Raw genomic sequence first — 24358 nt, forward strand, 5'->3', positions numbered from 1 at the left:
GCAAAGAAAAAGTACCAGAAGTGTAATTTAAAAAAATTTTAACAAACAATTAAACCTATATTTTTGAACAGTTATAAATATATTTAGTGATTAATCTGGTAAACATAACTTAACTTGGTCATAACCATTAAAAAAATGGAAAAAATATATACAGGGTTGCCACTCTTTGAGCTAAAAAATCTTCCCTGAGTGACCAAAAATTTCCCTGAGTAACCTTAAATTTCCCTGAGTTTCCCTGAGTATTTTTTAAATCTTAAAAAAAAAAATTCTCTTCTAACACATATTATTAATACCTCATTCTCATTTTTCTTCTTTAATAATAAAAGGAAGGTTGATGTGTATGCTTCTGCACTAAATTTATGAAAAAAACTGTTTTCAAAAACTCAATCTTAAAAGGTTTAAACCAATTAAAAATTAAAAACTAAATTTTTGCACAACTTTGTGTAAACTTGTAAACTGAAAACAAGTAGTTGTAAACAAATAACAAATAACTTTATTATTTAAAAAATAAGAACTAATAGTACAACATAGTGTTTTTTAAACTACATAAGTAACTAAAAATAAAAAGTTTATTAGAACTTTTCAATGAATAGTTAACAACAATTTTCATTTCTCTAAACTGTTTGATTTTACTTAAGTAAATATAAATTTAAAACTTAAAAAAACTACAATGTTAATACTAAGAATATTGAAGAACTAGCCGCAAGGCTAAAAAAATTCTAAATAACCACTTAAATGATAAAAATTACTACTTTTGAGCAAAATATTGAAACTGGATTAACTAAACCTCATTCTAGATCTATAAAAAAATTTCCCTGAGATTTTCAAAAACTTCCCTGAAATTTAGAGAAAAAATCAAAACTTCCCTGAGTTTCCCTGAGTTAAAAGAAAAATGCCAAAATTCCCTGAGTTTCCCTGAGATTCCCTGAGATTTTCTACAGTTTGAAAATTCCCTGAGATTCCCTGAGTTCCCTGAGTTCCCTGAGTTCCCTGAGTGTGTGGCAACCCTGTAATTAATATTGTCATTGTTACAACAAACTATAACATTATATTATTGATATATTTTTTTTTATTATTTAAATGTTATTTTTTTAAAAGCAGGTAGAATTACAGGTGATGACAAATTGCTTGCTTAACCTTCATAAAACATTTATTGTTGTAGAGGGAAGGAGAATTCTAATGTTCTTCTACCATAAAAAATACTTATACACTTTTATAGTAAAAAATACATCAGTCTCAAACTTAACCCTTTTTACCAACTAACTTTCTTTTCAAAATCAGTTGTGTTACATAATGTGTTATTTTACACGCCAAACTATTGTTTAACATTTAATTTACTAAAGCAAAATAAAAACTATGTTTTTAAATAATAAACTTGGTGAGGCAAAATTAGGAGAACACTCACAGAGGTTCAAATATCAACAATAAACATCACAAAGTATTGAAAATCATGAAGCTCAAATCCCAAGGAGTGTTCACTGGGTACTATAACCAAAAATCACAACAACAATCCAACCATGTGATCACTGCCACCAGAGTGAACTCACATTCAGTTGTTGACAAAGAACATTAAACTAAGATTATAAGAAGATATTAACATTTAAAAACATTCTTTTCAAAAGGATAAAGAAAGAAAAACGTGTACTCTTATAACTATGGTCAATGAATCGGTGTGGAGAAAGACTTTTCTGATTATCTACCTGCACAACATTACTGAAACAGTTTTAATTAAAAATAGTAGAAATAAATAATGAGTAATTTTACAAATTGATAAATTCTAAGTTTTTCATCTTCACAGTCATAGTTCTACATTTGGATAGTTAAAACTTTTTTTTCTTATATTTAAAATTTCAAAGGCATGTAGCAAAGTTGCATGGGAAGTAGAAACAAGATAATATGGCAATGGCACAAAATTTATTTTTGATGAGTAATAACATTTTGACTCATGATTTTTATACATTCTAAATTTCAAATAAAAATAAATAGTATTTATGCATTTAAGAGAAACTTGATAAAATACTTTTAATTGAAGTTATATTGACACAATACTTATAACTATAAAGACTCATATTGTTATTTTTAAGTTAATCATCTATTTAACAACAAGCGAAAAAAATAGTCAAAAGTTGTTAAACTTTCGCATATCCTTAAAGAGAAGAGTAATTATTTACGTAGTTCTACATAATAAAATTTATCAATACATTATCTATAGTTTATAAATAAACAAAACACAAATATGACATAGTATTTTTTATAAAAATTTTCATCTAACATTTATATTTATAATAACAAATCAATTTCATCACATAACCAACAAGAACAGTATCCGAATCAACCTACTACCAGTTTCATCCTTGTTAGGACTCATCAGACAAGCATAAGTCGCGATAAACCGCATTAAAGATCTAACAAGCGGACTTAAGTGCAACCTTTTGAGAGTATAACTGAAACAATTAAAACAGCTAAATCATTCACAGTTTATCATCTAAAACAGGGGTCGGCAAACTGCGGCCCGCGGGCCAAATGCGGCCCGCAAAGGGTAAATCTGCGTTTTTTTGAATGGAATGCGGCCCGCAAAAGAAAATTTTGCGGCCCGCGAGTATGTAAATGTGGCCCGCTGAGCAAAAATATATTTCAAGTTAAATTTATCTGATAAATTTAGTTTCAAGTTCCTGTATAACATTTTAAAAAAAAGTAAAAGACTTTACTGATTTAGCTTATAAATGTGAAAAAGACAGGTTAGCATTCTACCAGGTTATTTTATCTAAATTTTATAATAACTTTCTTCTTACAAAAGCAAATTATTTTCTGAAAAAGTAGTGTAGAAAGTACTTGAACTAGTAAGATAGTTTTAAAATACCTATTTGGTAAAAACTAAATGCAAATGTTTTCCGTTTTGTTCAAAATTAATGTCCAGTAATTAACTAAAATGTCATTTCTTTACAGTTTAGTTTTTTTTACACGTTTTTTATACATAGGTTTCTATTACAGATGTTTTATTTATAAATTTTATATTCTAGTTTACACAAAAAAATTAAAAATAACAGAATGATAATATTAATAATAATAATAACATTAATAATAAGAAATAAGGTTAATTTTATTTTGGTTTTAACACCTTTGATTTTTTAGAAGTTTTCTTTGCATTTTAAATTGATTCCTATGCACACCAATAAACAAAGATGTTCATATTTTAAACCACTTTTAATTTAATACTTAACGAGATAAAGTTTAGTTAATGCACAATTTTCTAACACTATTCTTTCTACATGTAATATCTAAGTGTGTATAGACACATTTAAAACAACATATATGATATAAATTAAAAAAGTTTTTGTTAGGTATACTTTTTGATTTTTCAAACCATGTTTTTTGGCAAAACAAGTGTTTATTTTTATACGTTGCATACTAATATAAACAGTTGCTGTTTTTTGAAACTACCTATTTAATACAAAGTAGATTGAGGAATAGTAATTTATTAGGTTTGTACATTTTTAATTAAAATAGTTCAAATTCGATCAAATAAACAAATATAAATTGCCACATACTCAGATATGACTATTTGTAGACTTCAAATCTCAGGCCGATTTAGTCATTTTTCAGTTTTTGGCTTGAATTGCTTTTTGTATGCTAAAATATCAGGCTAGTTTTGGTCACTCGGACTGACTTTTTTTGCGTTAAAGAGTGGTAAATTAAATTTTAGATGTGTGTTTTGTTCAGTGCACAGTGTTGGTTTGAATTAAAATATATATTCTAAATGTTAAGTCTTTCAGCTGATCTAACTTGAATTATTATTTATACTAATTGTATACATATAAATGTGAACAATAAGTGTTGCCAAAAAAACCTGGAAAAGGTTGGAATTTGACAATTTATACTTGAAATCTGAAAAAGCATTGAAATTGAGAATTATTGAAAATCCTGAAATTTTAAATACTTTTTACATTTAAAGTAATGAAATTTCGATTTGACACTAAAATCTACCATATAAATATTTTTTATTAAAAAACACATTTTAAGTATCTTAACAGTATCTTTTAAATTTTTCTATATTATTTAAGACAGTTTTTTTACCTTTAACTTAATTATATACTAAAAATAGAAACAAAAAGTTGTACTTTTAAAAACTATATATTGGTGCATTGCACCTTTGCTTTTAAAATGTCTTTATCTATTGTTGTGCTTTCTATTGGAACTAAACCTAGAGGTTCTTCTAAAATGTCAAAATTAGTAAAACCACCTGTATTAAAAATTCTAAAATTAGCAATATCTGTTGTTTCAGTTCTCGCATCTTAACAGATTGGGTTAAGTCCTAATTTGGTTTATGCGGCTTTATAATCTTCAGACATTTCCTAAACATGACTTATTCTTGTTATTGAAGAAATAAACAAACATATTTTACTAACGCAAACACAAATTAATTAGGTAAGTTTCCAATCTCAAGGTATCTTTTTTTAGTAATTACTTTTGCTTTTACTTTTACTGAAAATAATTATGTGCGTTGTTAAAACTGACTTGAGCGATTTTTTTTTCTCGCAATAACTCCAAACTAACATATTATAGTTCTTTCTTATAGCTCGTCTTATAATTCACATTTGCTCTTTTTAAATGCAGTATTTTTATTGCAAATAAAGAATTTCTATAATGCTCAATAAAAATATGTTTTTCTAAATCATTAATAGTTTAATAAATTTTTATACATTTGTTAAAAATGTTTAAAAACTTAATTGTCCCTTCAAGCTGAATTAAAATATTTTTTTTAATTATATAATTAATTCACTGTTAATAAACTTTGTTATATCTTTATTTTGTGAACTTTATTTTAAACAGGGTTGCCAAACAACAGGCTAGTTTTTTTTTTTTTAGACTAGGTTGAAGTTGTTTAAGAAATTTTTGTAAAACTCAGGTCTATCTGAAACTTTTATATCAAACACTTTGAATAAATCTTCGATCTCTCAGACTAGTTTTTATGAATGTAATGTAGTTTACTAATTGTAATATTTTGTCTATTTACATATTGTGCTGTTTTATAATAATAATATCTGAGTTATGTATATAAGCCTGATTAACAGAAAGTTTTTAGCCATTTTAACTTTTAGTAAACTTTGAATATAACTCAGATATTTTTGCTTTAAAGTGGCAACCGTGTAAAAGACTAATTAGTTACTAATAAGGTATTTTATTAAAACATTATTTTTTATTTTTCTAGCTTTAATTATGCTAAAAAAAATTATTTAGCTTATCTACAGTATAAATAGGTGTTAATTCTCTTAATTAACTAATTAATAAATTTTCTAAAGAGTGCAAACTATTTAAAACGCAAAAAATATTTACTAAAATTAACACTTTTAAAATATGAAAAGGTGGTTCATAATATATAAAATGTATAAAAGTGACCCACATATGTTTTCAAGCTCGGTTTTTATAGAGAGTTAGGTGGTAAGTAAAATACTAAAAGTAATTTATTAAGTTTAACTTATTAAGTATTTAACATATTTTATAAAGACTTAAGTTTGTTAAACAATGTAAATTCTATTACAATAGATATTTATATATTAAATAGGCATTCTATGTGTAGCTAAAGTCAATTAAAGTAATAAGGTGAATAAAAGTAAAACTATCTCTGGTGTGACCAAAACTAAAGCCAAAAAATTATTCAAATATCACTAAAACTAAAACTGTGGCCCGCGAAGATTTAAAAAACTTGAAATTTGGCCCGCGAGCACCAACTGCCTGCCGACCCCTGATCTAAAACATTGTCAGCTTGTTTTGAGATTATAGTCGGTGCTCGTTTGATCAGTTTTAACCAGTTTTTATTTCGGCAATCAACGACAAAGTTGAGTGAGATGTTTCGAGGCATCGTAAAAACATTTACTAGTACATTTACATTTGCAGTGAAAATATACTTAGGTAGGTTAAAAAAAAATAACGTTAATAAAACTTAAAATATTCATTATTAAATTATATTGTTTCGTATATTAAAAGTAATAATGTTATTTTTTAATAGCAAATAGAGACTATATTTTATAAATTAAGAAAGCATTTGAAACTATTAAGTTTTAAACAAAAATAAACCTGCAATTTATTCAAAACTCTACTATTTACTTTAATAATATTAAATACTGAGAGCTAAAGGCAATAAACGATAAAAATCACACTTTAATTTTTTTTTTAGTAATATTTGTAGTAAACTTTTACTTTGGTGATTTTTAAGTTAGTTTTATACTACGCTGTTTAATTCTATGCATAATGTTTTAGAAAATGTTAGAACATCATCACTAAAAAAACTTGTAAAAGTATTACTGTTATTTTTTACTATCTACTACTAAAAAAGTTTGTACTAAAAGATTTGTTTTTAAATTAAAATAATTTTTGTACCTGTTACCCAAAATGCATCTGAGTGGTACAAGTCGAAATTTTTTTAACTATTATCATTTGTTTATTCAAGTTAGTACAAAAAATTATCAAATTATTGCAGGAATATAAACCAGCAAAGTAGTTAAAAAGGTTTTTATTTATAAATTGTTTCATAAAACTGTTAAATATCTTTTGGTTGGAGTAAAAGCTACTACATGTCATATATACTCGTCAAACAAAAGAATAGGTGTTCAATACTTTTTAACTAAGATTAATAAACAAATTTCTCTCTATATAATGTTACTTTGAATAAAAAACTAACTAACTAAGATCAAAAAGTCTGCTTTTATTGAGTGTTGCTGTTAATAGTGAAACCAGTTTTATTACACAATTTTATACAAATAAAAAATGGTTAGGAGCTAATAAAAAAACAACTGTCTCAGTTTTTTACAAAACACTAACATTAAAAAGATCTTTTGTTTATTAAATAAACATTATCAACTCTGTAGAAAAAAAAAAACTAGCAACTTGACACATTTAAATACAGTAAATTAGATATTTTTAGTTATAAAATTAAAAAAAACTAGAAAGTTTTTAAAAATATAACTAAATAAAAATAAAAAATGGTTAAAAACCATTATTTTTATTTTACCAGTTTTAATGGTTTCAAACCATTTTTTATTTTTATTTAGTCAAATTTTCAAAAACTGTCCAGTTTTCAAAATCAAAAATGGGCAGACTACCTTCATTTAAACATATTTATTTTAAAAACTGTCCATTTATTAAAAATGTTATACATGTTTAAGTTATTGTAAAATAATTCAAAAATTTAACTGTAATTTAAACGTTGAATACACTATTTTTTACACTATTTAATGAGGTAAACTTTTAAAAAAGGTTCAAAAACAATAATATAATTTACTTATTGTTTAAAATTTAATAATTTATTAAATACGTTTTTAGATTAATATATAAAAACACTAAAGTTGTTAAATAACGAATGATTTTTGTTGATTAGACAATTTAATATGATATAAACTTTTACATTGTATCTTATTTTTTTTATTTTCTTCAAGTTTATAAAGTAGAGTCAGTAAATTAAATTTCAAACAATTATTAAATTTCAAACTAATTTTCAACTAAAGTTTATTTAATTTAAAATTGAAAGAAGTTATAGATGCGAACCCAATCGGTAGACCTATCGGTAATTGATTTTTAGAATAAAATTACTTTTATAAATGAAAACAAAAATTTTCAACTAACTTTTAAATTACCTATAATAAAATATCAGAATTTGTTCTGCTCTAGTCTTTAAAAATTATTCTGTTAGTATTTTGTTATGAAAAAGTTAACTTAAATTAACTAAAAATTTATGAGAAAAGCATTATACTGTAACTGTTTAACTGTAAGCTTTTTCGTTCATTAATATTCTAAAACTTTTAAACCTAGTTCCTTGGCGACATTCAACAGTTAAGATATTTTAAACGTCAATTTTCTTATGAAGTTGTTAGGAGGGTAAAAGATTGCTAAAAAATTCTGGCAACTATGCCAGAGACAAATATTTATTAAAAATATTTCTGACTTACTAGTATATAAAATAAAAAATACGCATACTAATTAATAAAGATTTAAAAACATAAATAACATTATTTACAAGCTTTTTGTTTAGCGTTTATATTTAATACAAGCTTTCATGTGTTTTAAAATTTGCACATTTTAAGATAACGTATAAAATCTTATGAAATTTTACTAAAAAAAAATAACTTTTGTTTTGATGTTCATTAAAAGCTAAATTCGTTAAACAAAAACTTCTCAAATATTTTCATACTACTTCTTTCAAATTATAAAGTATAAGCTACTAAGAAACGATTAGTTCTTTTTATTTCAAAACACAAAACACTGTTGTACTTATAATATGTTTAATTTAAAAACTTTAATGAAACAAAAGTTTATTGAAAAAAGTTTTAGAAATGATACTTACACTGCAGTGTACGTTTCTACTTATTTTTTATCAAAAAATTGTGCACAGAAATACTTTATCGATAAAAATATTAACGCTAAATTAAACTTTAAATTGTCTTTTTATTAGTAGGAAAAACTTACTATACTCAACACTTTTTGAAACAAATCAACTTTATTTATTGAAAATTTACCAGCTAAAGTTGATAAACTGCTTTGCCCAAAACGTAAGCTGTAGTGATCATTCGTACAAAATGTTTTAAAGTTTAATAATGTTAAGAGTATAGTTGTTTTATTGAATAAGTAAATTGTTAGTACAAAAAAATTACATTATTCTTTACATCTAGTATGAGCTACATAACATACACAAATGATAAAGCTTAGTTTTAAACCAAAAATTTTCAATGTTCTAAATTATACAGCTTAGAGACATAAATTCCAACTAAACCTGACGACTTATTCAATTTAATCTTGAAAGTACTGAAAAGCTTTTATTTAATTTATTATTAATAATTTGTAATACATATGTAATTGATCTCGTAAAAACAATTAATATTTTTGATGATATCTTGTCAAGTTCGAAAGTTTATTTTTACTAAATAAACTATGTATTTCCGTTAAATTAAAATTTTTATAAAAAAACAAATTATTTTGAATTTTAAACTTCAATATGTTGTGTTTTTAGTATTTTTCAAAACCGAATAAGCATAAATTGTTTTGCTGAAAAACGTTTATAACAAATCGTTTAATTTTTTATTCTTTTTGTTCGATAGCTTAAATAATTTTCGTACGGATTGCTCAATGCAATAAGCTTAAAATAAATAATTTTGTTATCTAACTTTATAAAAGTTTTTATTTTATAACTTTAAAACCATAAGTTTAAACAGATTTATATATAGTTTATTAGAAGTACTGTCATATAACTTCAATATTTGCGACTTAGTAATTAAAATCAAGATCTATTCTTCCGAAAACTGTACTTTTGATAGCACATTTTGTACATTGATTGGTCCGGATTTTACTGTGCGTGTTTTTAAACTGCTACTTCTTCTTCTAAATCGGTACCTCTTTTTACTGGGACATATCTGAAAAACTTAAAAAAATAGTTTAACGATCTTTTTAAAACCTAGTTTCTATAAATATGATTTTGATTATAATCCTATCTAGGGGTAAGCATTTTTTTCTATTCGGCGAGTCCGATTCAAAAAAAGGATTTGCAAAAACAAAACTTTAAAAAGTTACTTAAAATTAAGAAAAACATAAAAGCATTATTTTAATGATAATCCTTTAGTAAGTACTAGTTTAAAAAAGCCTAATTTTAAGCGCGTTTTAACTAAAAACCTCTTTTTGCTTGTTTGGCAAATTTATTTTCAAGCAAAAAAGGGGAAAAAAAACAATTGATACTTGCATTTAAGTCAACTGTAAAATAAAGATGCTAAAGTTAAGTAAATATTATATTAGTTTTTATTTAGATTTCTTAGTTTGTAATATATAACTAAACAAAAGCATCATAAGTTACTCTAAGAGTTTTAATTATGTTTTGCTGCTTTTTCGGTACATTTTAAAGTAGTTCAGTTTAGTGTCCGATAGTTAGTTAGGCAGTGTACACAACTTAATAAAACTATAGTCTATCACATTGGAAAGTAATAACTTACTGTCATATCATTCTCACAGTCCGTGTCATCATCTAAACACATATCGATATCACATTGGAGGTAAATTGTATGCTCCAAACTCGTCCACACAAAAGCCTTAAATTCAAAGTAGGGAAACGGGTTAGATACAAAACCAATTTCTACTGTACTATCTGCGGTGTTGGCATAGCTGTTGTTTTTTTTATTTTATTAAAGAATATAAAAACTGAGTTAAGTTTTAGAAATATGTTTTAACAAAAATATTCTTGTTATACTACAAACAAAACTACACCAAAACATTTTCAAAATAAAATTTGACTTTGTGTATTTTAGATAACTGAATATAAAATTATTCCTAACCCATTACTATCAATCACTTCGTAATCATCGTCGTAATCGTCGGTTTTAGATGCATAGCAGTTGTACAACTAAAAAAATAATAATACAACTTTGTTGAAATTTTTTTTTTAAACTAACCGTTGTCACAAATCTATCTGTATTATTTACTATATCTGCTTCAACTTAAATTGTATCTGTCAAATTGTAAACTGTACCAGCAGCTATATCGCTAGTTGGGGTAGTACCATCTGGTGCAGTAGAAACTAAATGAAGTTCAATCACAGCTGTTGCGTTTTCAGTTAGATTTCTTCCTACGTAAGGACTGTTGAATTGAAAAAACAGATGTTGATCATTTTGCATTGTGTATTAAGATGTGTACTAAAGTTTATTTTAAGCAGCTATATTTGAACGGAATGGAAGTATAAAGTTAATATTTTTAGGCATATTTTTCTACAAGAACGAAACCTTGTGGCTTAAACAGAATGTAGCGAAAGGTGTTTACATGATTTTTTGTACCAATTAATTGCTAATAACAAAATTTTTTTCATTTAAACGGTTTATTGAGCAATGCTTTGAAAATTTAACTAATTTCCTTGTCAAAACAAAATAAATACTCACAAAAACTAATTAATCAAACAAAATATGAGTAAACTAAAGTAGCAATCAATATAAAACTAATCAAATTAATCATAAAAACTAAAATAGATAATTAGAACAAAAATGGACTATTTAAAAATGTAAAGTGTGATTCTAGATCCTTTTTCAGGACCTAGTTGGTGATTAAGTTTAGGTTTAATTTTTTTAATCATAAAAGCCTCTACTGCAAGTAAAATATTTCTATTTTTACAAAATTTAATTACCTCAAAGCAATTTAAAATATCATTATGATTCTGACAGATTCTACATTGTTCTATATGTGAAAATACTGCACTATTTGTAGGTTTTGTATGTTCTTTAATTCTGACGAACAGTTGTCGCTCCGTTTCTCCAATATATTGGGTATCCAGGTCACCTGGACATTGAAACTTATAAACGATGCAATTTCTGTAGAGTTTATTGATCTTTTCTTTCAATGAGAAATAGTTTCCAACTTGAGATGTTCTGAAAGCTACTTTGATATTAATTCCAATTGTTTCCAAATTTTTTGTCATATTTCTGCTGAATTTTTCTTAAACCTTTTTTATATAAGGAACTGTTAAATACTGTTGTTTAAGAATTTGTGGCTTATCTTCTAATTTTTGAAGTTTTTCTATTTCATTTTTTATAAAATTAATCGGATAACCGTTTCTCAAAAGAAGATTCTTTATTCTATTTGTTTCTAGGTTATGTAGTTCTTCTGACACTAATCTTTTGTTTCTGGTGAGCAATTGTCTAATCAAGTTTTTCTTCCATGATTGCGGGGTACAAGAGTGAAAATTTAACATATGTGTTTGATGGTTTCTTGTAAATTGATGTAGTAAATCTGTTCTCTTCCAGCTTAACACTTATGTCAAGACAAGGAAGTTTATTTGATGTACTTGATTCCATTGTGGAAACAAGATCTTGATGTAGAGTATTAAATTTTTGATTGAATTCATTTGCCATTTCTTCATTTGAGAAGATAGTAAAAATGTCATCCACATAATTCTTGTACATTTTAGGTTGAATTTCTTTTAGAAGACCTGTTTCTAATTTGCTAACGAACCAATTGGCCAAAAAGGGGGCCAATGGCGATCCCATAGATAGTCCATCTATTTGTTTGAATACTTGATTATTAAAACAGAAGATGCTCTGTGAACAAGTTTTCAGTATGTTCTTGAATACTTTTTTTGTTATTTTTGATTTCGTGATTACTAAAAGATTTTCATTTGAGTATACATCGTCGGCTACCATGTTTATCGTTTCCTCTAATGCAGTGGTCGGCATGGTGTACACTGGTGTACACTAGTGTACATGAAATTTCTTTTAGGGTGCACGAGACTTTTGGGGTGCATGAAACTTATTTTGGGGTACATGATTTTTTTTTTCTTGCAGAAACTAAATTATTATTTTTTAAATCTTTCTATATATAAGACATGTTCAACCATGATATCTAATTGACCATTTTGTTGTTAATAAAACGACCATTTATGTACTCTTCTAGTTCTATTCTGTTACATTAAGTAAAAATTCTTCCACCCTTAGCCACCCAAAGAAAAACCAAAGTGAGCAAATCCATTAAATAAGTTCATTTAAATTTACCATCGAACAAAAAGGACCAAGACTACTGATTGTTAATTGGGGTAGTGGCAATGTATTAAATTAATCTAGTTAGTATTTTAGACCTGGGTAATACGAGTAAAGTATTGTTGTAAAAATTAGATCATTGATATTAAAAATTTATTGAAATGGGTAGAATAGACTAGTAAACGTGTAAAAATTAACTAGATGTTACCGAATTATTAATAAAAAAAAAACAATTAAAAGTGTTTACATATTTTTTAACACTAGCGGCGCTAAAGAATGCAAATTAGGGCGCACAGAATTTTAATTTTGTGATTTAGGGTTCATGGATTCGAAGTAGCTGCCGACCACTGCTTTAGAGGATCAAAAATTATGTGGATCTAGTGCTTTTTATGAATATTAAGCAAAATATGTTCTTTAGATTTAAAACAAATTTGGTTGAACATTAAGTAGAGCTTTCAATATAAGTATAAAATAATTCACAAGAACAAGATTTAAAAACCTAGTTTTTTAACTAATAAAGTATAATAGAACCTGTTTAACAAAATCTTTTTATGCAGTATTGATAAAAATAATTAAGATACAATGTGCAATTATTTAGTGCTTATCTGTTTACTTCTGTTTACAATTTCTAATTGTCATGGTAAGTAACAAATTTTTTTAAGTATATGAGTTTAATGAAAATTTTGTCATAACAAAACGAAGAGTGATGTTTTTGTTAAATTAGTTAGTATGATATCTTATAAAAATTTATTATGTAAGTACTAAATTCTTACTTATTATTACAAAAAAATATTTAAAGGTCAAACGATCACTGCAACTTGTGGAAACAACATCACTATAATGTAAGCTTAGATATTTTTTTGAAATAGTGAGAAAAAGAACAATATTTCTTTAGTACTTTTAAAATTTTGTTTATTTTAAAAAAGCTAGGTGCATGACAATTCTAACACACATAGAATTACTTTTCAAAGTATGACAGTTTATCAAAAGAGTCATAGAATTTAATAACTTTGCCTTAGTATTAATTTGAAAATACTGCCTACGACAAAATTGCAGTGTGGTACCTGATGCAGATTTCCCTGTTGGAAGCGCTGATGCAAGGGCTAATGCATCGGGTTTAGTATTAGGGACTACACAGTATTGCGATCCCAGCGGAGTGGCACCTGCTTCAGAATGCGAGTTCACTGAAAATTCAGGGACTTGAAATTAAAGATTTTGACTCTTGCGGTATTTCATCAGTGTATAAAAGTTCTGAAGATTATCTCAGTATAAATTAAAATAATATACTATTTTTATTGTAAATGTGCTGTATGTATTTTTATATCAACGTATATTTAAATTTGATAATTGGTTATTATGCACTTGACTTTTAAGTTATACGTTAAGTTATTAGTTATTTTAAAAACTTAAAACTTGATACCATAAAAAATCTTACAGACTGAAATAACCATGCTTGTTTCAAGGGTTCCACATATGAACTCAACCGTAATTAGAAGATCAGAATGTGGAACATTTTCAGTGATTTGTCGATATAACAAGACATTAGAAAATGTCACTTACGACACTTCTGTGAATATAACTACACAGTAAGTTTACAATTAGCATAGCAAAAGTTCAGTCAGAAGTTTTAGAAAAGGTTACAAAAATGCTTTATTCTTAACAAGAATAGTTTTATAGTTGTACTTATTCAATAACTCTTGTTTTAAATACATATATTGTTATATTGATAACTTATAAAATAAAAATTAATGATAAGATCAATACTTTTGCTAAAAATACTACATATTCATCTAATTAAGTCACAAGGTTTTGTTCTTGTAGTAATATATGCTTAAGAATATTAACTTCATACTTCCATTTTGTTCAAATATAGCTGCTTAAAAAAAACTTTAGTACATATCTTTGTACACAATGCAAAATGATCAACATCTGATTTTTCAATTCAACAGTCCTTACGTAGGAACAAATCTAACTGAAAACGCAACAGCTGTGATTGAACTTCATTTAGTTTCTAGTGCACCAGATGGTACTACCCCAACTAGCGATATAGCTACTGGTACAGTTTACAACTTGACAGATACAATTTACGTTGAAGCAAATATAGTAGATAATACAGATAAATTTGTGGTAACGGTTAGTTTATAAAAATTTAAATTTTTTTTCAACAATATATATTCTTCCTTTTTTAGTTGTACAACTGCTATGCATCTAAAACCGACGATTACGACGATGATTACGAGCTGATTGATAGTAATGGGTTAGGAATAATTTTATATTGAGTTATCTGAAGTACACAAAGTAAAATTTTATTTTGAAAATGTGTTCGTGTAGTTTTGTTTTTGGTATAAAAAAATGTTTTTTTTAAACATGATTTTAAATCTTAACTCTGTTTTCATAATCTGTAAATAACATTAATAAAAAACAACAGTTGTGCCAACGCCGCAGATGGTACAGTAGAAATTGGTGATGGTACCCTTCCAGTTACTCCTTACCCGTTTCCCTATTTTGAATTTGAGGCTTTTGTGTGGACGAGTTTGGAGCATACAATTTACCTCCAATGTGATATCGATATGTGTTTAGATGATGACACGGAATGTGAGAATGATATGACAGTAAGTTATTACTTCCAATGTTATAGACTATAGTTTTATTAAGTTCTGTACACTGCCTAACTAACTATCGGACACTAAACTGAACTCCTATAAGATGTACCGAAAAAGAAGCAAAACATAATAAAAACTCTTAGAATAATTAGTGACGTTTTTATTTAATTATTTATAACAAACTAAGAAATCTAAATAAAAACTAATAAAATATTTACTTAACTTTAGCATCTTTATGTTTACAGTTGACTTAAATGCGACTATCAATTGTTAAACTTGGGTCCGTTTTTGAAGCAAAAGTGTTTGCCCTAATATTTGCTAAATCATCAAATGATTTACTTTTTATTATACTTATACCCTTAACCCTAACCCATTTTACCCAAAATACTTTTATTTTATTTATTTATACCCTTATTAACCCTAACATATTAAAAACTAATTAAAACATAAAGTTTGTATAATATTTTTATGCTGACTCAGCAAATACTGTTGGATTTCCGTCACATCAACAAAAGGACTTGTTAAATTTTGTGCTTTTTTGCTTAAAAATAAATTTTCAAAACTAATAAAAATATATTTTTAGTTGAAAAGTGCTTCTAATTAGATTTTTTAAACTAGTGCTTACTAAACGGTTATCATTAAAACTAAGCTTTTGTGTTTTTCTTAATTTTAAATAATTTAAAAAAAAATTTGTTTTTGCAAATCCTTTTTTGAATCGGACTCGCCGAATAGAGAACATGCCTACTCCCAAGTAGGATTATAATTAATATGATATTTTTAGAAACTAGGTTTTAAAAAAGTCGTTAAACTATTTTTTTTTAGTCTTTCAGATATGTCCCAGTAAAAAGAGGAACCGATTTAGAAGAAGAAGTAGCAGTTTAAAAACACGCACAGTAAAATCCGGACCAATCAATGTACAAAATATGCTATCAAAAGTACAGTTTTCGGAAGAATAGATCTCGATTTTAATTACTAAGTCGCAAATCTTGAAGTTATATGATACTAATTTTAATAAACTATATATAAATCTGTTTAAATTCATGGTTTTAAAGTTATGAAATAAAAACTTTTATAAAGTTAGATAATAAAGTTAACTATTTTAAAATAACTGCATTGAGGAATCCGTACGAAAATTATTTAAGCTACCTGAACAAAAAGAAGAAAAAATTAAACGTTTTGTTATAAACGTTTTTCAGCAAAATAACTTATGCTTATTCGTTTTTGAAAAATACTAAAAGCACAACATAGTGAGGTGCAAATACCATTTCTAAAACTTTTTTCAATAAACTTTTGTTTCATTAAAGCATTGTAATGAAACATAATATAAATATAACAGTTTTTTGTGTTTTGAAATAAAAAGAACTAATCGTTTCTTAGGAGCTTATACTTTTACAGAAGTAGTGTGAAAATATTTAACAAGATTTTATTCAACGAACTTCAAAGCAAAAACAATTTTTTTAGTAAAATTTCATAAGGTTTTATACGTTATCTAAAAATTTATAAATTATAAAACACATGAAAGCTTATTTTAAATATAAACGCTAAAATAAAAGCTTGTAAATAATGTTATTTATGTTTTTAAGTTTTTAATAATTAATATGCCTATTTTTTATTTTATAAACTAATAAGTCACAAATACGTTTAATAAATATTTGTCTCTGGCATAGTTGCCAGAATTTTTCAGCTATCTATTGCCCTCCCAACAACTTCATAAGAAAGTCTGTTTAAAGTATATTAACTGTTGAGTGTCGCCCAGGAACTAAGTTTAACATTTATAGAATATTAATGAATGATCTAGCTTACAGTTAAACAGTTACAGTATAATGCTTTTCTCACAAATGTTTACTTAATGGAAGTTAACTTTTTCATAACAAAATACAAAAAGAGTAATTTTTACAACCGAGCAGAAAAAATTCTGATATTCTATTTTAGGTAATTTGAGAGTTAGTTGAAAATTTTTGTTTGTATTTGTAAAAGTAATTTTGATTTATAAATCAACGATTGGTCTACTGTTTGGGTTCGCATCAATAACTTCTTTCAATTTTAAGTTAAGTAAACTTTAGTTGAAGATAAGTTTGAAATTTAGTAACTGTTTTTAATTTACTGACTCTATTTTATAAACTTGAACAAAATAAAAATGAATACAATGTAAAAATTTTAATCATATCGAATTGTTTAATCAACAAAAAATAGTCGTTAGTTCACAACTTTAGTGTTTTTATATATTAATCTACAGATATATAATCTATCTCATGTAGACACAGAAACAGATTTTTACTAATAAACTGGAAAGCAGACAAAACTTAAACCAAATCATAATTAAAGTAAAAAATAGGTCATTTTTCTTGATTTTTTCATAGATTTTTTGTTGACATTTGACTTAAATTGGAAAAAAAAAGTTTTTTTAAACAGTTCTTAATTCAACTTAGATAAATTTTTAGAATTTTTTTTTTAGATAGTTATTAAATCCGTTTAAATTTTGACTGTTATGTTAACTTAACACAAATTAGATTTTGAAACCTTCAGCGACTTTGAGTTTTATTAATGTTTTGTTGACTCTTGGCTTAAAACCACAATTCTAGACAATATTTAATTTCATTTAGATAAATTTCAAGATATAAATATTTTATTATTATTTTTTTTAAAGAAAAGGTATAAATATTTTATTATTATAATTTTTTTTAAAGAAAAGCTCTGGATTCAGTTTTTTTATTTGACTCATTATATTAATATTAATTCAATCTTTTTTTTTAACAACTAGTACCAATTTTACCTAAATATACTCTGATATGCCTGAATTTTCGAATATGCAACATTTTTGTTTTTGTTTATATTCTTCACGCATGAATAAGTTTTTAAACAACAGTATAATTAACTAACATTGTTACATGCAGTTTCATATTTTATTTTTGCTTGAAAAGGTCGCAATCTCTTGCCACCGAAACCGGTCGCGAATAAAATATAAAATTTGCATAAATCTATTTATATTAATCTACAAACGTATGTAATAAATTATTAAATTTAAAACAACAAGTAAATTATATAATTGTTTTTGAACTTTAAAAAAAAAGCTTCCCCATTAAAAAGTATAAAAGATAGTGTACTTTATGTTTAAAATATAATTAATTTTTTGAATTATTTTACACTAACTTTAACTTGTATAACTTTTTAATTAGTCTGCCTCTTTTGATTTTTAAAACTGGACAGTTTTTGGAAATTTAACTAACTAAAAATAAAAATAGCTAGAAACGATTATTTTTAATTAACCTGTTTTTAATGTTTTATTAAATATATATGAAATGTAATAACTTTTACTCAAACCAAAAAGATATTTTACTGTTTCATAAAACAATTTATAAATCAAAACCTTTTAAAGTAATTTATTGTTATATTTTCCTGTATTTATTATATATTTTTTTTTACTAACTTGAATAAACTAATGATAATATTTCAAATAATTTAGGCTTTTACGGCTTGGATGCATTTTGGGTAATAAGGTATAGAATTTTTTTAAATTAATAAAAAAAATCATTAGTACAATCGTTTTTAGTAGTAAATAGCATATGATACATCTATTGAATTAAATCTGTGCATCCCAAGATCTAATATAAATAAGTGCCACTAGTGGTGGGACTACGTAAACACTTTTATTAGTGCATTTCTCCCTAAAAGTCATAACTCACTTTGTATTTACATGCAAACCATTTAACAAATGAAGCTGAAACTTTTCATTAGATCCTCTTTTTAATTGACCTCTTTATTTGTTTTACCTTATTTTCACAATGATATTTTTGTTATATGGCTTTGTCTTACAGACTTATTAATTGAACACTTCTCCACAATTACTACAAAATCCCAAGCTCAGTATAATTTAAACACTTTATTTAATATTAACTACATACTCGATCTAACTCAATGTACTTTTTTTTTAATCTTAAAATTTCGTTCATTTAAAAATGAGTTTCGTGTACCCTAAAAAAATGGTGCACCGAAAAATTGTTTCGTTTACACTAGTGTGCACCAGTGTACACCTTGACGACCACTGGAATAGACAATTCAATATGATTAAAATTTTTACATCGTATTTTGTTTTTTTATTTTGTTCAAGTTTATAAAATAGAGTCAGTAAATTAAAAACAGTTACTAAAATTCAAACTTATCTTCAACTAAAGTTTACTTAACTTAAAATTGAAAAAAGGTATAGATGCGAACCCAAACAGTAGACCAATCGGTAATTGATTTATAAATCAAAATTACTTTTACAAATAAAAACAAAAATTTTCAACTAACTCTCAAATTACCTAAAATAGAATATCAGAATTTTTTCTGCTCGGTTGTAAAAATTACTCTTTTAGTATATTGTTATGAAAGAGTTAACTTCCATTAAGTAAAAATTTGTGAGAAAAACCTTATACTGTAACTGTTTAACTGTAAGCTAGATCATTCATTAATATTCTATAAATGTTAAACTTAGTTCCTGGGCGACACTCAACAGTTAATATACTTTATACAGACTTTCTTATGAAGTTGTTGGGAGGGCAATAGATAGCTGAAACTATGCCAGAGACAAATATTTATTAAACGTATTTCTGACTTATAAGTTTATAAAATAAAAAATAGGCATATTAACTATTAAAAACTTAAAAACATAAATAACATTATTTACAAGCTTTTATTTTAGCGTTTATATTTAAAATAAGCTTTCATGTGTTTTTTAATTTATAAATTTTAAGATAACGTATAAAATCTTATGAAATTTTACTAAAAAAAGTAGTTTTTGCTTTGACGTTCGTTAAATAAAATCTTGCTAAATATTTTCACACTACTTCTGTAAAAGTATAAGCTCCTAAGAAACGATTAGTTCTTTTTATTTCAAAACACAAAAAACTGTTATACTTATATTATGTTTCATTACAATGCTTTAATGAAACAAAAGTTTATTGAAAAAAGTTTTAGAAATGGTATTAACATTACAATGTACATTTCTATTTATTTCTTATTAAAAACTTGTGCACAGAAATACTTTATCGATGAAAATATTAATGCTAAGTTAAATTTTAGATTGTCTTTTTTATTAGTAAGAAAAGCTTACTATACTCAACTCAACTTTATTTATTTAAACTTTACCAGCTAAAGTTAATAAACTGCTTTGTTCAAAACGTAAGCTGTAGTGATCATTTGTACAAAATGTTTTAAAGTTAAATAATGTTAAGAGTATAGTTTTTTAATAAAATAAATTGATTAATGTACAAAAAAATACATTATTTTTGTACATTTAGTTCAAGCTACAAAACATACACAAATGATAGAGCTTAGTTTTAAACCAAAAATGTTCAATGTTCTAAATTACACAGCTTAAAGACATGAATTGAAACTAAAACTGACGACTTATTGAGCTTAATTATGAAAGTAGTGAAAAACTTTTATTTAATTTACTATTTATAATTTGTAATACATATGTAGGTGATCTCGTAAAAACAATTAATACTTTTGATGATATATTGTTAAGTTTGAAAACTTATTTTTACTGAATAAACTATGTATTTCCATTAAATTAAAATTTTTATAAAAAAACAAATTATTTTGAATTTTACACTTCAATATGTTGTGTTTTTAGTATTTTTCAAAAACGAATAATCATAACTTGTTTTGCTGAAAAACGTTTATAACAAATCGTTTAACTTTTTCTTCCTTCTCTTCAGGTAGTTTAAATAATTTTCGTACGGATTACTCAATGCATTTAGCTTAAAATAGTTAACTTTATTATCTAACTTTATAAAAGTTTTTATTTTATAACTTTAAAACAATAAGTTCAAACAGATTTATATATATTTTATTAAAAGTACTGTCATATAACTTCAATATTTGCGACTTAGTAATTAAAATCAAGATCTATTCTTCCGAAAACTGTACTTTTGATAGCACATTTTGTACATTGATTGGTCCGGATTTTACTGTGCGTGTTTTTAAACTGCTACTTCTTCTTCTAAATCGGTTCCTCTTTTTACTCTGACATATCTGAAAGATTAAAAAGAATATTTTAACGGTCTTTTTAAAACCTAGTTTCTATAAATATCATTTTGATTATAATCCTACTTGGGGTAGGCATGTTCTCTATTCGGCGAGTCCGATTCAAAAAAAAATTTGCAAAAACAAAATTTTTTAAAACTATTTAAAATTAAGAAAAACATAAAAGCATTATTTTAATGATAACCGTTTAGTAAGCACTAGTTTAAAAAACTTAATTAGAAGCACTTTTCAATTAAAAATATATTTTTATTAGTTCTGAAAATTTATTTTTAAGCAAAAAAGCACAAAACTTAACAAGTCCTTTTGTTGATGTGACGGAAATCCAAAAGTATTTGCTGAGTCAGCATAAAAATATTATACAAACTTTATGTTTTAATTAGTTTTTAATATGTTAGGGTTAATAAGGGTATAAATAAATAAAATAAAAGTATTTTGGGTAAGATGGGTTAGGGTTAAGGGTATAAGTATAATAAAAAGTAAATTATTTGATGATTTAGCAAATATTAGGGGAAAAACTTTTGCTTTAAAAACGGACCCAAGTTTAACAATTGATAGTCGCATTTAAGTCAACTGTAAACATAAAGATGCTAAAGTTAAGTAAATGTTTTTATTTAGATTTCTTAGTTTGTTATAAATAATTAAATAAAAGCATCGCTAATTATTCTAAGAGTTTTTATTATGTTTTGCTTCTTTTTCGGTACATCATATAGGAGTTCAGTTTAGTGTCCGATAGTTAGTTAGACAGTCTACAGAACTTAATAAAACTATAGTCTATCACGTTGAAAAGTAATAACTTACTGTCATATCATTCTCACAGTCCGTGTCATCATCTAAACACATATCGATATCACATTGGAGGTAAATTGTATGCTCCAAACTCGTCCACACAAAAGCCTCAAATTCAAAGTAGGGAAACGAGTAAGGAGTAACTGGAAGGTTACCATCACCAATTTCTACTGTACCATCTGCGGCGTTGGCACAACTGTTATTTTTTATTAATGTTATTTACAGATTATGAAAACAGAGTTAAGATTTAAAATCATGTTTAAAAAAAACATTTTTTTTACTAAAAACAAAACTACACGAACACATTTTCAAAATAAAACTTGACTTTGTGTACTTAAGATAACTCAATATAAAATTATTTCTAACCCAGCACTGTCAATCAGCTCGTAATCATCGTCGTAATCGTCGGTTTTAGATGCATAGCAGTTATACAACTAAAAAAAGGATAAATATGATATTGTTGAAAATTTTTTTTAATTTTTATAAACTAACCGTTGCCACAAATTTATCTGTATTATTTACTATATTTGCTTCAACGTAAATTGTATCTGTCAAATTGTAAACTGTACCAGTAGCTACATCGCTAGTTGAGGTAGTACCATCTGGTGCAGTAGAAACTAAATGAAGTTCAATCGCAGCTGTTGCGTTTTCAGTTAGATTTGTTCCTACGTAAGGACTGTTGAATTTAAAAAACATATGTTGATCATTTTGCATTGTGTATTAAGATATGTACTAAAGTTTATTTTAAGCAGCTATATTGAACAAAATTGAAGTATGAAGTTAATATTCTTAAGCATATATTACTACAAGAACAAAACCTTGTGACTTAATTAGATGAATATGTAGTATTTTTAGCAAAAGTATTGATCTTATCATTAATTTTTATTTTATAAGTTATCAATATAACAATATATGTATTTAAAACAAGAGTTATTGAATAAGTACAATTATAAAACTATTCTTATTAAGAAAAAAGCATTTTTGTAACCTTTTCTAAAACTTCTGACTGAACTTTTGCTATGCTAATTGTAAACTTACTGTGTAGTTATATTCACAGAAGTGTCGTAAGTGACATTTTCTAATGTCTTGTTATATCGACAAATCACTGAAAATGTTCCACATTCTGATCTTCTAATTACGGTTGAGTTCATATGTGGAACCCTTGAAACAAGCATGGTTATTTCAGTCTGTAAGATTTTTTATGGTATCAAGTTTTAAGTTTTTAAAATAACTAGTAACTTAACGTATAAAATAAAAGTAAAGTGCATAATAACCAATTATTAAATTTAAATATATGTTGATATAAAAATACATACAGCACATTTACAATAAAAATAGTATATTATTTTAATTTATACTGACATAATCTTCAGAACTTTTATACACTGATGAAATACCGCAAGAGTCAAAATCCTCAATTTCAATTTCATAAGTCCCTGAGTTTTCAGTGAACTCGCATTCTGTAGCAGGTGCCACTCCGCTGGGATCGCAATACTGTGTAGTCCCTAATACTAAACCCGATGCATTAGCCCTTGCATCAGCGCTTCCAACAGGGAAATCTGCATCAGGTACCACACTGCAATTTTGTCGTAGGCAGTATTTTCAAATTAATACTAAGGCAAAGTTATTAAATTCTATGACTCTTTTGATAAACTGTCATACTTTGAAAAGTAATTCTATGTGTGTTAGAATTGTTATGCACCTAGCTTTTTTAAAATAAACAAAATTTTAAAAGTACTAAAGATATATTGTTCTTTTTCTCTATATTGCAAAAAAAAATATCTAAGCTTACCTTATAGTGATGTTGTTTCCACAAGTTGCAGTGATCGTTTGACCTTTAAATATTTTTTTTTTGTAATAATACAACACTAAGAATTTAGTACTTACATAATAATTTTTTATAAGATATCATACTAACTAATTTATCAAAAACATCACTCTTTATTTTACTATGTCTAAATTTTCATTAAACTCAAAAATTTAAAAAAATTTGTTACTTACCATGACAATTAAAAATTGTAAACAGAAGTAAACAGATAAGCACTAAATAATTGCACATTGTATCTTAATTATTTTTTAATACTGCAAAAATTTTTTTTGTTAACCATGATTATCATATTTATTGAACAAACCTGTGTCGTATCTAATACTTGCAAAACACTTATTTCTATTTCTATTAAAAGCTCTATTAAACGTGAAATTAAGCTTGTTTTATTTTTAAGGTTTAAATTAAAAATACTTTGCTTAAATTTATTTTAAAAACACTAGATGCACATAAGTTTTGGTCCTCTAAAATAAAAACAATATATTTTTATCATACATCCTTAGAAAGTGAATTAAATTATAAGTTATATTGTATTTATATATTCCTTAAACATAACTTGACACCTTATTTATCTTCACATAAAATGTCATACACAATTACTATGTAAAGTTAAAACACAA

General features: G+C 25.5%; 2 protein-coding genes across 2 annotated transcripts; both read right to left on the reverse strand.

The window, feature by feature from the left end:
• Positions 1 to 11660: 11660 nt before the first annotated feature.
• Positions 11661 to 12194, reverse strand: LOC145843001 (uncharacterized). Its single transcript, XM_082950471.1, has one exon. It carries the CDS (start codon positions 12192 to 12194, stop codon positions 11661 to 11663), a length of 534 nt encoding a protein of 177 aa, XP_082806597.1.
• Positions 12195 to 20989: 8795 nt separating this feature from the next.
• On the reverse strand, positions 20990 to 23972 carry LOC145843002 (uncharacterized). The gene is made up of 8 exons (XM_082950472.1): positions 23915 to 23972; positions 23706 to 23748; positions 23276 to 23489; positions 22952 to 23100; positions 22406 to 22589; positions 22280 to 22347; positions 21926 to 22109; positions 20990 to 21115 (listed from the first exon to the last, which is right to left on the reverse strand). The coding sequence occupies exons 1-8, from the start codon at positions 23970 to 23972 to the stop codon at positions 20990 to 20992; spliced, it is 1026 nt and encodes a 341-aa protein (XP_082806598.1).
• Positions 23973 to 24358: the final 386 nt, after the last annotated feature.

The sequence above is a fragment of the Thalia democratica genome, chromosome 8 (assembly GCF_965202585.1).
Source record: "Thalia democratica chromosome 8, ktThaDemo2.hap1.1, whole genome shotgun sequence".
NCBI classification, from domain to species: Eukaryota; Metazoa; Chordata; class Thaliacea; order Salpida; family Salpidae; genus Thalia; species Thalia democratica.

Bases quoted from the DNA above. Each gene is read 5' to 3' on its own strand.
- LOC145843002 (XM_082950472.1), bottom strand. From the start codon at position 23,972: ATGTGCAATTATTTAGTGCTTATCTGTTTACTTCTGTTTACAATTTTT. The intron at 23,101-23,275 runs GTCAGTATAAAT...AAAATCTTACAG, and splicing joins ATAAAAGTTCTGAAGATTAT to ACTGAAATAACCATGCTTGT. The intron at 22,110-22,279 runs GTTAGAAATAAT...AAAAAATAACAG, and splicing joins GAGCTGATTGACAGTGCTGG to TTGTGCCAACGCCGCAGATG.
- LOC145843001 (XM_082950471.1), bottom strand. From the start codon at position 12,194: ATGCCGACCACTGCATTAGAGGAAACGATAAACATGGTAGCCGACGAT.